The sequence below is a fragment of the Berghia stephanieae genome, chromosome 6 (assembly GCF_034508935.2).
Source record: "Berghia stephanieae isolate SIO BIC M18660-M18661 chromosome 6, UCSD_Bste_1.3, whole genome shotgun sequence".
Taxonomy (NCBI): Eukaryota; Metazoa; Mollusca; class Gastropoda; order Nudibranchia; family Aeolidiidae; genus Berghia; species Berghia stephanieae.
The window spans coordinates 30,521,099-30,537,105 of NC_088365.1; the positions used below are offsets into that span (position 1 = coordinate 30,521,099).

General features: G+C 36.2%; 1 protein-coding gene across 1 annotated transcript; it reads right to left on the minus strand.

The window, feature by feature from the left end:
• Positions 1-715: 715 nt before the first annotated feature.
• Positions 716-11,476, minus strand: LOC144975673 (uncharacterized). The gene is made up of 3 exons (XM_078919863.1): positions 11,298-11,476; positions 9,345-9,422; positions 716-2,882 (listed from the first exon to the last, which is right to left on the minus strand). The coding sequence occupies exons 1-3, from the start codon at positions 11,406-11,408 to the stop codon at positions 2,658-2,660; spliced, it is 414 nt and encodes a 137-aa protein (XP_078775989.1). The 5' UTR covers positions 11,409-11,476; the 3' UTR covers positions 716-2,657.
• Between the last annotated feature and the right edge of the window lie 4,531 nt (positions 11,477-16,007).

Consider the following 16,007-nt stretch of genomic DNA (forward strand, 5'->3'; position numbering starts at 1 on the left):
CCCCCCCTTTTTTTCCACCCATTAGTGATTGGGTAGCTGAGTCCTATCCAAATGGTGACAAGAAATTGCTATAATTTGTTTCACGCTATAGGAACTGAGATAAACTCCGGCTCCACTAGCCTCATGACTCTGAAGGACTACTTTTTACCCTGATATAATACTGTTTTGGGACGATAGAACGCATGTTTTGCCGGAAACTGCGAGAGGGAAAAGGCCACAAGAAGAGTGGGTTTTGCAGGATATGACTAAATAATAATGGGTAACAGGCTAGAGAAACGAGATATTGTGGATGGCGTCTCCATGACTAGCAAAATGAAATCTCAATTATCCATCTCATAATACAATACTTGAATCTAGGCTGGAAATCTACTCGTAACTGGAAATCTAACTGGGCTAAAAAATATATTCTGATAAAGGGATATGATCTCCAGTTGAGAGCGGAAGTCTCTTGATCTCTTGCGTTATATAATTGAAAGAGGAAACACTGTGGCATCCAAGGGATCGACATTTTGGGATTTGTCCAGCGGAAGCCAGCCTCAAGTTGCTGAGCAACAAGTGTCATACTTTAAGATGAATATCTGAAAAAGTGTATGAATTGTCACTCAGTGTAAGATGAAAGTTCATTTATTTGGCGAATGTTCATGAGTTAATGATGTGATCATCAGATCCTGCTGCTGTTGCCAAATGCGACCCAAAAACATAATGATCTATAAAAGATGTGACCTTGGTTGATATTCAAAGTATGTAAGTATGAAATGGTAAGTTTGTTTTCTCCGAAGTAAGTTAAAAGTTCCATGATGTCTGGTTGAAAAATATTTTTAAAACATAAAATACGTAGAGTAATTATTTTCGATGAAAAAAGAAAATGAAAAAGAATGAAAATAGATACAATACTTGAAAGGAAATGATGACTTGATAATGGTTTATTTGAATTATTAAACTTGACATGTTTCTTTTTTTAAATACACAGGGTAACTTGTTTCATTCTGAAGAAAAGGGAAAGGAATAGAGAAAATAGATTATAAAATACTCAAGTGCCATGCAGCTCTCTGATTCTAACCTTTATGGTCCATGACTTGGAGAAAACATTCTTCGTACTATTTGTACACTTATGAACAAGATCCACTCGCCTATAAGAACATTTGTTTTGTTAATTAATTGTGGGATTGGATACGACAAAAAATGCATCTAAACTGGACACGGTCGGTGTTGCTAAAAATCTATTACTACATTATTCAAACTTCACATGTATTTTACCTACAGGACCCAACGCGTCAATATATATTGGAAGATAATAATACAAGATAATACTTAATAACAAACAGATACTATATTAAGACAGGAGAACCCACATTTATTGTTATATTTTGCAATTTTGAAAATTTGAATAAAAATGTTAATCAATAGAAGTTAAAATAAAATGGTTTAACCAGTTAACCGGTATACTCTGGAAAAATACGTATTTATAATTTGGCCAGAAAATTCGTCCATTCAATATCGATCGATTTAAATGACCATCATCTTGAAAAAATCTCTCAAACCTGTGACCTCGCGAGGTCTTCCTTAAGTTCCAGATTTGAGATTTGTTTTGCCAAGATAAGGGTAATTAAAATCGATTGAGGGCCGAGTTTTCTGGCCAAATTTTGAAATGCGTGTTTTTCTAGAGTACGTCAGTTAACCGGTTAAAAATGGTTATCGGTTGAACAGGAAAAGTGACAAATTGTATATGAATGTGAAAAAAATGTGATCTAAATCTGCTAGTTAGTAAAATAAATGAATCTCTTTTTAATTTTGTCCAAAGCTATTTTATTGCGAATATGGATGTATCATGATAATCTAACGTGTCTAAAATTATTCAACCAATAAGTTAGAGGAGGAAGTCTCTTGTATAAATGATTTCGTCTAATTGAATATTTCTAGTTCCTTTCAGTTTGACGTGAAAAAAAGAATTGACAAACGCGTAGAGAGAGTTATGTCTGTCTACGATAGAAAACCCTAAAGCAATTAAAAGTCTTGCCTTCACGAAACTGTTTAAAATGCAAAAGGCAAAATATCAACTTTTCCAGATTCTAAAATTTCTAATTGATAGTTACCCATTTAAAAACCTTTCAGATCATCTAAAAAGGCTTAACCATCAGGATAAAACCCGTTTGGGTCCGGCCAAATATCATCCACCATTGAAGTTTTTAAAGTAAAAAAAAAAAAAAAACAAAAAAAAAAACTTTAATGGTGGATGATATTTGGCCGGACTTTAAAACAGCAAAAAGAAAACACTGGGTCACCGCGAACCGACTTAGAACCAACCATGGTCGCAGCAAAGAAAGCCTCTATTGATGGAGACTCATTGACTCACCAATACTGCAAAGGAGCACGACAAATCATCGATCATCTGGTCCTGCAATGCCCAGTAACAAAATTAGAAGGGGGGGGGGGGTACGAAACAATCTTTGAAGCCGGAGATGACCTGACATCATGGATCGACAAACATAATTTGGAGGTGTAGCCATACGCTACTACTACTTTCCACCATTCAATCTTATAATGAGCCCGTTAAAACCAATGGAGTTCAAATTTAAAAAGACAAGAATTACGAAATCAGGCTCATCCAGAAAATTCTTTGAGGAAGAGCTAACTAGAATATCCCAGTCGTAGCACACTCACAGTCCAACATCGTTATTTTGTGGAAGACCTGATGGTGTAACAATATCATCAATCAATTCTTCATCTCTTAATAATCCCATAGTCATATCCTCGTGCTTTTTGTCTGCATACGTGGGCTTTTTGAAGCAAAGGAACTGCAGTTCCTTTCCATGCGTGTGTAGGTTTTCAACCTCCTGGCTAATACACTCCGAGAAAAATGGGCATGCGCAGAATTTCTGATCCTATGGAATAAGAAGAACAAATGGTTTTTACACCCAAGGGTGCTAGAATTAATAGCAAAATAGATCTAGGTGATACTTAACAAATAATTCCAACCTTTTTTAAAAATTTAAAGTGTATCATATTTTTTTTCCGTGTGACTTTTTGTTTGTTTTATTTGGAAAGGGGTGGGGGGGGGTGGGGGGGGTATTTTGTGTGCTTATTTTTTTCTCTCTTTTTGATTTTTTCTTTTTTTTTTTTTTTTTTGTTCTTTTTTTTTTGTTCTGTTTTGTTTTGTTTTTGTTTTGTTTTTCTTTTCAAGAGGGGGGGGGTTGTTTTGTTTTGTTTTCTGCGGGGGAAGGAGTTGTTTTATGTTTGTTTGTTTGTTTGTTTGTTTGTTTGTTTGCGCTAAGGCTTTTAAAAACTTACATCACGAACATGTCATTTCAGCGTCAGAATAATATAAATTTAGCTCAAGCTATCAGGCATCTAGAAAATGAAACACAGATGGAATAAAATCAACACTAAACCCCAAGAACAATAAACCCTTGTGGCAAGTCTAGAGCCATCAAACTGTCCGACAATGACGGGACCTCCGCCAAAGGGAATATCACTCAATATACCATAAAACGTGTCACGTTCCTAACAATGTTGAAAAATTCAGATGATTATCATTTACAAGACATACAAGTTGCTGAGGGCCATATTTCTGCTCTATCGGATGAGCATCGTTTTTATTGATGCAGTATATGCTATGCATCTTCCTCCTCCTCACCACAGGAGCAGACCGGTGACTGTATCAGTTTTATGCGTCTGTCGAAGTCTATTGTGGCCTCTCCTGAGGCGAAGCAGTATTACTTGTTAATGTCTGGGCAGCATAGGGTAATCATCAGAACGCATTGGTGTTGCATAGGGGTCTTATTTATTCGTTTTGTCTCACTGAATTTATGTTGTATATTTTGTTGTTCCTTTTTGGTAACATTTTTTGAAAGCTTCCTCGTTTCTTGAAATGCCGCAATGAGCTGAAATCCACTGAAGAACCGTTCTAATGGAGTTTATGCTCTGAAGAGTTTCTTTTAATTTAAGTCGACCAGACTCCAACGCTTTCAAAGTGGAAATAGAATCAGTGAAAAATACAATGTGCCTGTCATGGTTTGTGTCCTGAGTCATTGTCTTTACTGCTATGGCGGTAGCTTCCACTTCTGCTCTATAATTTATGCATATAGCAGCAAAAGCCAAGGATATTTCGTTATCTTGAATGCTTATTCCTACACCCTCATTTTTCAGACCATCTGTGCCCTCTGATGACAAAACGTCGCATGTGTAGAATTAGGTCAAATTTCTTTTTTCTCAGATTCTGAAAGTTGAGGCTAAGACGCATCTTTTACTCTTGGTCCCATATCTCTATCTATTCAAATAATGATTTTATAAGATTCATTGCATATACAACATGACCTAATTATAAAAGAATAAGCTTGTATTTACAACTAAATGTCGCATATGCAGATCATTTACCGTAGAACGACGCAAATGGTTAGATGCGACGCTTTGTAATAAATACGACGCATGCTATATATGCAGCCTTTAAGTGTGAACTGAAATATTTTTGGTAAACCGTCGCATATGCCCATATACGTCGTTCAGTGGTAAATATATGTTTATAAATGGTTACAATACGTCACTTTACTAACACTAACCAAATGCGTGAGAATGGAATGATACAACGACTTCTTGTCATTCCTCGTCCCACACCAATTATTTTTGATTATGGAAGATAGAACAAGAATTTATGAATCTTGGTCATGAGAAATGGTGCATGCAGACGTTTCCGGTCATCCCACCTCGTAGTCAGATGACTAAGTACCAGCTCTATGGAAGTACGTTTTTTCTTATTCTACTATTTCAATTGAGAGTAACTTCAACTTTTCATCATTTTGTGAGAAAATTATCGATCATTTCTGGAAACTCAGCAGGCAAGACCAAAAACGCTTCCTGTTGAAACACATTCAGAAAATTGAATGTGAACGGCGAACAGTCAAAGGGCAGCCCAGGTGTGAGGCAAAAAAGTCTTGTACATACAAGTACTCATTTAGAACAGGAGAAGGGATATACGAAAACGTGTGTAAGACTTTCTTCTTGAACACCCTTGGCTACTCTGCTAAGAACGATCGGGCCATACGCACAGCCTTCCAGGATGTTGAAATAGGAGCAAACAATGTCATCGAAGCTCCTGTCGACAAGAGGGGTAAGCACAGCCTAAAACATAAAATTAATCACGAAATTATTCACAATCACGTGAATAAATTTCAGCCCAAAATTTCGCACTACAGACGTGAGCATGCACCACTTGGTCGTTACCTGCCTGCAGACCTGACGCTTCGTGATATGTACGAGGACTTTTGTAAATCATCAGAAGTGCACGTCAGCTACAGCTTTTATTACAAAGCTTTTAAAGAGATGAATGTATCCTTTGCAAAACTCGGAAATGAAGAGTGCGAGGAATGCAACGAATACAAATTTCATCAACTGAATTGCAAGTGTGAAAACATTTGCAAAGAAATCGGGAAGCATCTGTCGCACAAAAATCGCTACACCAAAGCTCGGGCTGAATACATGCGAGATTCAACAACACCTTTTGATGCAACGAGGCCAAAATTCGCTGGAGACTTGCAAAAAGTCATTTTATTGCCAAGAATGGAGCAGTTCAAGCGTTCCATTTTTACTTCAAGAGTGTGTGTGTGTGTATAATGAAACATTCGCTTTTCTTGGAGACCGAAAAAAATGTGGCAAGAATGCCAAAGACCAAACAATAGTATGGCACGAAGGAATTGCGGGAAGGCGTGATGAAGACATTGCGTCGTCCTTTTACAGATTTTTGATTCTCAATCCTTATCTGGCTGGACAACTGCAGCGGCCAAAATAAAAATTGGACAATTTATTCAATGTTTTTATATGTTCTCAACGACAGCAGGCTTATAAACGCTAACGTGATCACGATTAAATATTTTGAACCCGGACACACATTCATGGCAGCTGATTTGACCCACTCCAGAATTGAAAAAGTCATGAACCGCAGAAGTGGGAAACCTTGTGATTTTGATGACATCACGGAATCCTTTGCCGATGCTGGTTGTGAAGTACACCAAATGCGAATAACAGACTTTTCAAACTGGGAGTCAGGAACAAACCAGTACACCCTAAACAAAGCGTCAGATCGTCCTTATCTATCAGACATAACATCAGTGCAATTCCGTAAGGGAAGTGGAAGTATGTTTTTTAAGAAGAAAATTGACGAGGCTGACTTACACAGTTCAATTTTTTCAAAAAAATTTCACACAAAATGCGGAGCCGAGAAAAGTTCCGCGAGGGATTAATCCTAAAAAGAAAAAAAGACATTGTTGACAAGCTTGTGCCTTTAATGCCCTTAAACCGGAGAGCTTTTTGGGAGAACATGCCCACTGAACCTAAATGCAGTGACTTGGCAAAAACCGGAAAAGAAATTGCATTTTGATTTTTTTTTTTTTTACTTTTACCACATTTCTTTTTCGTCCATTTTATTCAAATATTATTTTTTGTATGAGAATATAGCATGTCCTCATGATAGAATTAAAATATGGAGCGAGAAACAAAAATCAATGTCAACAATCTATGACTTGATAGCAATACTGAAGAGACGAAAGTCTGAGTGAGATAGTGTTATAGACCTATGTGACTGTTTACTGCTCATGTTTACGTGTGTAATTTCTTGTCAAGTTAGTGAATTGGCATTTGTGTCAGATATGTAAAGGCCACTCCAACCAAAATAAAGGAGTTTCCTAATTGAACATGACCAGTATATATTCACCCTGTGTCGTATATTTCCTATGACGTCTTTTATTACCATCATTTACGACAGAGCGTCCTATGTAACCATATGCGACGGTTTGTGGTCAGAGTAGAAATTTTCTCCCAATAGAGTTGTCGCATATGACATATGCGACGTTCTGTCATAAATGCATGTAATAAATAACACCAACTACAATATGACAAAAAGTTGAAACCCCTCTAAAATGCTTATTTTTGATTCAAATATCGAATAATTTTCAGGAAAAACGTGGCCAAAAACAGTGGTTCGAAATGTGTTTTCAAATTAGAGTTGTAATGATCCTCGAATTTAAAATTGAATCGAACAGTTTTTTTGCTCTCCTGAAAAATGTTGTTATCAGCATATGCGACGTTTTGTCATCAGAGGGCAGATCTGTGGCAGACACATCCGTATAAATGTATCCAAGCACCCATTGGGTATTTCATTGGTGTTTATTGGACTTATCGAATGAGGCAAGTCAGAAAATTTTCTCTGTAGAGTCTTCGACTCTGCCAAGAAATTTGATCTTTTTTAGTTTTACGGGCTCAAGTCGTTTGACTCTTTCATGCATGAGATGTTGGTCCACGGCATTCTTTTTGACAAGATGTGTTAGTGCCTTTGCTTCCCATCTTTGTTTAATATCTTGCATTTTACTGATTAATGTCGATCCCGTGTACTCGAAATGATGTATAGGGCTTGGTTTTGATTTTTTTCAAAGGAATTTTAATTTGTATGTAGAAGATTACTCTCTGTCTCTCTCACGTACACACAAACTCTCTCTCTCTCTCTCTCTCTCTCTCTCTCTCTCTCTCTCTCTGTGTGTGTGTGTGTGTGTGTGTTTGTCCAAAACAAGGAAACAAAATGGTATTATGTGACTTATTGTCTCAAATTGGTATTATGTGGAGAGGACCCAGACGCTTAGAGCTCAATTTTAATCTCAACTCATAAAATTTGACTTAAAGCTAATGCCTTCATCTAGGGGAATGAGTTTCGTCTCCTACACTTAAAAACGTTGGACCTTCAACTCATTTTGTTTCCGTCTTGTTCAGCCTCAAAATTTTGGTTGATACGGAGAAGGATATAAGAAATACCAAGGCTTTGGACTGGCGTTTAGTGTGTTATCGTAACAACAAAAAAAACATTAAAAAAAATTGTAATGTCCAAAGTGCAACTTGAAAAAATTAGATTTTGATCCACATGAATACTATGTAGGAGAATAATTATGATTGAACCATTGTAAAGATATTGAACATGGTGGAAATGTGTTCAGACTGTCAATAAATTTGTTTTAAAATTAGGAGCTTTGTGATTCGATGGTAAGACAGTCGCCTTCGCACAATTGGGTCCCTAGTTCTAGTCCTATCATAGGCTGCGCAACGTTGATTCCTTGGAAAAGGTCCTGTAATCAAAGTGTCTAGTCCCACTCAGGTTCCTGAATACCTGGCCGGGTATAGCATTGTCTTTGTCGAAATCAATTGTAACAGCGCTTCACGGGCGTCATTTCTAGCCATTCCTTCAATGATGCTGTTGGCTTTGGACTATGTGTAAAGCGCTTTGAGGGTAGTTAGTGGATTAAGTGGCTTATAATTCGTTTTAAATTCATTGGGTTTTTTAAAAATCGACAGTAAAAGTGAAATCATAAAAATATTTCTATTGTTTTTCAATCAGAAATAATGAAATATAAATTGTTTGAGGACTACAGTAAAGAAAGTTTTGCACTTTCACGTTTTGGAATCCACACTTTGTTCCCGTCGCACGTTTGGAATGCCTGATCAGCGATTGGAAACTCGTGAGGAATTCCAAAACGTAAAATTGTACGAATCCTACAAAGGTCTTACCGCTTTAAAACTGTACCGTGTCGGAATGTTTGGCATGCTTTAATTCAATGTATAATTTAAAAAATATGATACGGGTTGATTGATAATATTGTATTTAAGATAATGAATATATTATTGTCTTTGAGAGACAAAACAGATTTTTTTTCTGAATCACGCCAATCGACTTGTGTAAGTAATATTATGTACTAAACTGAAATATATTGACAAATGTGTGACAAACTAATCTGTAATATTACAATCTTTTGTATATGTATAATTCAAGAGTTTGATTTTTAAAAGTCAGAAAGTAGACCACTGTCGAAATTTAGTAATTGATATTGACAAAAAGAATCAAACATCCGCACTCTACATTCTGGGATCAATACTGTAACCGTGATAAACAACGTTGATGATCGTGTTTTAAACAATTTTATAAATATAAGAGTTGCAAGAAAGAATATACATTTCTTATACTCCATTACGTTTTGCAACAATGTAGGCGTCTAGATGCATACGGCCTCTTGATATATAATATGTATATATATATTTATATATATATATATATATATATATATATATATATATATATATATATATATATATATATATGTGTGTGTGTGTGTGTCTGTATTGTGAATTATTGTGTAAAATGATATATAGTCTGTCCCTAAAGATTTGGTTGAATAATTTATTGAACTTAGTGAATTTATTAATTTATTTTCTTGTATCGAGCAAGCTAAAATGAGTTCTGATATTCGAATATAAACGTTTTCTCTTTGCGCTTGTCAAGAAATAATGTTAGATTTTTTAAAGATCGTATTTACCGGTTGATAAAAACGTCTGACCTCCGGTTCATGTATCTCACATAGAAGTTTCGGATCCAGAATTACGTCAAACTCACACTGAAAAAATATAGAAAAAGATAGAATGAACATGAAATTCATTTTTTTAAAGTTTTGGTTTAGTATTCTATTGAAGGCAAATTAAAAGCTAAAGGTGCCTATCCTATAAAAGGGGACAACACAAAATAACTCTGAAGATGGCCAAAGGCCGAAACGTTGTTTACTTTGTGTTGTCCCCCTTTTACACGAGTCACATTTATTCTATTTACTCTCCATTAAATGCAAATTGCTCCTGATCAGGATTTTGAGGTTGAGATTATCCTGAGTTTTGTAGCGTGAATGGAAAGTAATACATGCCACCATTTGGAGAGGTCGCTGGTTTATTACTAAATGATACACAGCACCTAATTATATGAGTTTTTTAAATTCCGCTCAATTTTGAACCCGAACGCTTCTTTTTATTTACTTTCCAAGATTTTTCTTCTACAGAGAGGACCTACCAAATTTCCCTGTCGTCGATTTGGAATTTAGTAATGTATTTATGTCTTTATTGTTTTTGTTTTTTGTTGGATGAAGAAAGGTTTCGAGCCCGAAACGTTCCGTGTTTGGTATTTTGATCTTTTTCGAAGCTGTTTATTACGGTTTTATACGAATTACTCTTTGCACCTTGTACTTCCTTATCATTGTTGAATGAATGTAGGGGGTAAATGAGAGTGAACTAAAAATATAAAAGAACTCTTCCTAGATGTGTTTGCATGGGAATCAAGCGTTCATCTCTTTGAGTTGCCGACAAATCTTTACAAAACCACAAAATTGTAACTTCATTTCAAAACCATAATTCTTGGTTAGAATGATGCCTAGAGGTCAATAAGATAACAAATCTGAAGAGGTGTGTATGAAACAATACCAAACTAGACAGAGAGAAAATACAACAAGAGATCATTCCAAAAACATTAGCATGTCTGTCGGTAATCAGGAGAAAAGTACCGAGTTCGATCACCCGCCGCTGCGCTGTGTGGCCTTGAACAAGTCACCTCGTTCTAGCTCGAGTTGCGGCGCTGCATTGCTGTTGACGCTTGGTTTATTCCAGTTTTCCCTTGGATTAGACCCCAGAGACAAATTTCCCCTATGGGATGAATAAAGGGATTTTTTTTCTATTCAATCCCCCGTGGAGGCAGGATAATATTTTGGGGTGATATTTTTTTCTTGTATTTTTTCTGCTGTGTCTGACACTGTTTCACCTTTTAATATTTTCATCATGATGCATGCTCCCTAATTTGTCACTTAGAGGGCTATAAGGAAACTTTTCTTGCCCATGCAATTCAATATTGTGTGAGCAAGAATTCCAGATCTAAGGGCTGGTGGATCATCATTCTGTCTATCACAGGAGCACCATCTTTACGAGATGGTCGTACTTTTTATTCCTCATCATTTTCTAAATTTCATCCCGGGCTACATATTTCTTCTTCGTCTTCTTCAAATAAATCAACTGACTCAATTGTCGATGTGCATAATGAAAATAAATGTTTTTTAAAAATATGGTATCGGTATTTTTCTGATCGTTTGCAGTGATTTTTTGAAGGTCTCGGCATTGCTTGAAAGCTTCATACTAGCAGGTAAGTTGTCGTCCTTTTTTTATCATTTGTACTTAACCAAAATGAATTGAGCGAAGTTTTTCACATGAGGCCATAAAGAAAGTGGATATTCAATTTCTCAGGCCACTTTTTATTATTTTGGGGGTATGGTTATGGTTCTTTGGTCTTGATGTCTTCTCTTTGTTTTTTTCCCCTTTATTTTTGAGCTTTTTATCGCACCAGTGCCTGCTCACCAACTTTTCACAATGCTGAGACCACAATCCTGAATTTAAGGTTCTTTTTAAATTATTATAAAGTCAACCAATGGGTAGCAGACAGATTTCCACAATAAAACTCTTACCTCCGGCAGATCATCCGCTCCTGCTGCATGCACTTCACCAATCCATGGAGTCAGCAATATCAAGATAACAGAATACAACGAAATTGTGTTTTGACTTTTAAGTTTAATCATTTTCAGCAGTTTCAATATAATTCAACAATGACCTCAATTCAAGTAAATTTTAGTTGTCTGAGACTATGGGCCTTAAAAATGTTGGGAAAAATAAATATGTTTCGGCCTTTAGCCTTCATCATGTACACATAGATAAGAAAAGGAAATCTTATTACATTTGCATTATGGTTAGAAAAATGAGAAAAAGAGGGTAAGAAAAGAAACCATTATAGGTAAACAAAATATGTGTGTATATGTGTGTGTGTGTGTGTGTGTGTGTGTAAGAGAAGGAGAGAGAGAACAAAAAGAGAGAGAGAGAGAGAGAGAGAGAGAGAGAGGGAGACATATAAAGAGAAAGAAAGAGAGAGTGAGAGAGACATATAAAGAGAAAGAAAGAGAGTGAGAGAGACGGAGAGAGAGAACGGGAGAGGAAGAGTGCGTTTTCAGAGTTGCTGCAGATATTTAAAATAAAAGAAAGGGATAAACCAAAAAAAAAAGCATAACGTGTTTGACCTAATTGAGCAAAAGAGAGGTAAATATAGACTTGTAAGCAGGGCGTGTAAATAATATTGACAAGGAGTGCAATCATCGTCATGGTAAAATATGTTCACAAATAATCCCATATTTACCTGTCTGCTTAGCTCATTTAGGTAAACGTTGTTACGCTTTTTGTTTATCTCTTTCTTTTATTTTACAACTTTGAGACGCACTCTTCCTCTCCGGTACTCTTTCTCTTTCTATCACTCTCTCTCTCACGCTCCCCTCTCTCTCTCTCTCTATTTCTTTTTCTTTCTTCTCTTTTCCTTTCTCTTCTCTCTCTGTTCTTTCTTTCTTTCCTTCTTTCTCATTCTCTCTCTCTCTTCTCTCTCTCTCTCTTTTCTCTCTCTTCCTCTCTCTCTCTCTCTCTCTCTCTCTCTCTCTCCTTTCTTCTCTTTCTTTCTCTGTCTTTCTACCCCCCCCCTAATAACCACTCTTTCTTCAAACTATATTTTGAAAAGTGGAGTAGGGAGTCATCAATAAATACACTATTGCCGTCTTAATTCTTTTTTTTTAACTTCCCTATTCCCTCACCCCACCCTAACCCCTCCCCTTATCTCAACTTGATAAGTATAGTTTCAATCTCGGTTACATTACATCTCATTACTTCATCTCCTTGACGCTCTCTCTCTCTCTCTCTCTCTCTCTCTCTCTCTCTCTCTCTCTCTCTCTCTCTCTCTCTCTCTCTCGCTTTCTCTTTCGTTCTCTGTCTTTCTACCCCCCCCCCCCCTTATAACCACTCTTTCTTCAAATTATATTTTAAAAAGTGGAGTAGGGAGTCATCAATAAATACACTATTGCCGTCTTAATTCTTTTTTTTTTAAACTTCCCTATTCCCTCACCCCACCCCTACCCCTCCCCTTATCTCAACTTGATATGTATTGTTTCAATCTCGGTTACATTACATCTCATTACTTCATCTCCTTGACGCTCTCCCTCTCTCTCTCTCTCTCTCTCTCTCTCTCTCTCTCTCTCTCTCTCTCTCTCTCTCTCTTTCTTTCGTTCTTTCTGTGTGTATGTGTGTGAGTGTGTGTGTGTGTGTGTGTATGCGTGTGCCTCTCTCTCTCTCTCTCTCTCTCTCTCTCTCTCTCTCTCTCTCTCACCTACCCTTGTACACACACATGCATACACACACTTGTTTACCTATAATGTTTTCTTTTCCTACCCTCTTTTTCTCATTTGCTAACCATAATGCAAATTGTAATAAAATATATTTCCTTTTCTTATATATGTTTACCTATTGTGAAGGCTAAAGGCCGAAACGTCTTTTACTTTGTGTTGTATCCTTTATATGAGTCATTTTTACTCCTTTTATTTGACTAAGTTTTTCCATTACAATGAACCCATAACAACTTGGGTTATCAGACAAGGAAATAAGTATACGTCAGTCTTTATTATTGAATCAGAAAGGAGCAGGTACCCTATTAAACTGACACTAGAAACCTTGAAAAGAAAAGAAAGAATCTCTATTGTCTCTTGTTTTGTTTTTCAACCCAATAGTATTTTTCATGATTAAAACAAATTGTGGTTGCATTTGATTTGGACTAAAATCGGATATTAATACTTTTGAAATCTCAGGATGACGTCGATTCTGTGGAGACAGCTTGCAATGCCTTTGTCGGTAGTGTAGAAAAATTGGTCTTAAATTCATAACTCTAGAAAATATCAGTTAAAGCCTCTGTTTCGTGAATCTCTTGAAACAATTTTGTGTTCTGTGCTCCTTGTGTTTGTTCTTTAGAGGGGTTTTAGTCTGCATTTTAGCGCAATTTTTATAGAACTGATGTCCTTATTACAATTTGCTTACAAATTGCGCGCGCGCATATCGCATTCTACTATGATAGTAATAGGGCACCCACAAGGTGTTATCCTACAGACACTAAGCGGTTTACGCTCTCAACTAATTTTCCCCAGCGCTTTTTGTGTCTGTTCTAAAATAGCTTAATCATTCATGTGTTATAAATGTAGAAAATAATCTCTAGTTTGAACACACATCGTTATTTTGTCATATTATTATTGTCACTAAACTTGCACAGTGGCAACGTCATTGTCGTCAGTTTAAAAAATGGGGAGGTTACTCACGTTTAACAAATTATGTGTCGAACTTGGTTTTACATTTTATTTCATCTTAACTAGGCAAAACCATTTTATTTCAATCCTACAAAAAGTTGAAAGGCTATTGGTATTTAACCAGTTGACTGCTGGACTCTGGAATATCACGCATTAAAATATTATGAGGTTCCAGTTGTGAGAGATTTTGCCGAGATGAGGGTAATTTAAATTGATTGATTTTTGGACGAGTTTTCTGACCATTTTTTAAAAAATGACGTGTCTCTCCAGAGTACGTCAGTTAACTGGTTAGGGTCAAGTAAAAACTCCCCTTTTTCAGACACTGCATCATAATGATATCACCATAATATGTAATGCGTTGTGTAAGTGCAGCGATACAAGGAAAAAATAGTAATTCGACGTACACGTTGTAATCTAAATTTGTGCTGCATATTAACAAAGAATTTGAAATCTTTTTACACATTATAAGAGATTCAGAAAATCAATTTCATTATTTACACCACAAAACATTTATCTCGCTATAACAAAACACAGTTGGTTTGAGAAGTATACGTGAAATACAAATTTATATCCCAGGAAAACTTGCAGTTATATTATTCAAGTTAACTAACTTTTAGACTAGATATATTTCTATAAACTGTGATTAATAATTTATTATTGTTAAACAATTATGTGGAAAATAACTCGACGTCTAGTTTTGAATTTCCACCATACACGTTAATAATAATTATAACGATTATAGTCTTAATTTTGGCGTCATGCCACGAGACCACAAGCCATTAAGCAAAATGGGACATGTTGTTAAGAAATAAATTGTTCTTCTAAAGGCAAAATATTGCTTTCTAATCAGATTGTGTGGTAAATACGATATTTGAAAGGTGATACTAAGTAGCCATACTGGCTTGACGTCAATACGATTTGATGTTATCATGAAATCACAAAAGAACACATAACCAATTTGTAATAGCCTACAACAGATGTGCGCCATTTATGTCGCTGTGAGGTGTGTATTCATATAGTATCATTTAGTTTATCATTTATTTGATCCCAAGAAGCTTAAGGAAAGTGTGCGTCAAGTTGGCAGGACATTTTCCTCACAACCATAAGATCAGTGTCGGTCCCGGCACAATCAAGGATTATCTTTTCCCATCCTTCTCTTCATCATCTGTGACGAGTGGGTTAGTTGTTAAACGCGGTTGAAAGCATTTTGAGATAGACTAACCTCCTATCCACTGGGAAGCTAGCAATTGTTACAATGCGCTACAGAAATCTGGAAAAAAAAAAACGTTTCGGGCTTATGGGTATTTATAATTCTGAAAGTTTGACTGTCTGAAGCATGCTGGAAATATTGGGGATTTTTTCTTTGTTCAAAACTTTGATAAATCAGCTAACGTACCGGGTAATTCTTTTTCTTCTTCTTTTACGTTATCGCTTTTCGAAATTACAAAAGAAAAGTTGATATTACTAGCGAGCTCCATTTCTCAAATTTAATAAAGGTGGGCTGGATTAAACGAGTAGTTGCAATTGCTCGCCGCCCTTTGGAATGGACGCAGGGCACTCGCAAAGTGAATTTCGCAAGATCTAACCGACCCGATTATTCAAACACCGATGGGTGGACAATTGTGGGATTTAAATATTATATCTAAACTGACTACCAAGGAGGGGCATACAAAAGTGCTAGAAGTGGGCAATGTACATCTCTCTATAACACTTGATTGACATAGTGCCCCGCGGCATGGCGACCTTGGATTAAAAGCCGATTGGGACGTTTTTGGAGGAATGATGTTTGAATTGGGTAAATAAACCCCAGAAGGGAATGAATTGTAATATCCAGTCTTGAATTGAAGCGTGAACAACAATCGGAAACAACTATAGGCATCCAAAGTGGCTGAGGTCTTGACCATGTCCAATATTTCTGCCGTAGACTGGTAAACCATTATTTCTTGTGTTTTCAATGATTGCTATGTATTTATCAAAGGCATTCATTAAACGAGACTAAAAACCAAACAAATTCAC

What these genes read in the sequence shown, in the direction of transcription:
- LOC144975673 (XM_078919863.1), bottom strand. Translation starts at nt 11,408, where the DNA reads ATGATTAAACTTAAAAGTCAAAACACAATTTCGTTGTATTCTGTTATC. An exon ending in GAGCGGATGATCTGCCGGAG is followed by an intron (nt 9,423 to 11,297) that starts GTAAGAGTTTTA and finishes ATATTTTTTCAG; the next exon opens with TGTGAGTTTGACGTAATTCT. An exon ending in TCAGACGTTTTTATCAACCG is followed by an intron (nt 2,883 to 9,344) that starts GTAAATACGATC and finishes CTTATTCCATAG; the next exon opens with GATCAGAAATTCTGCGCATG.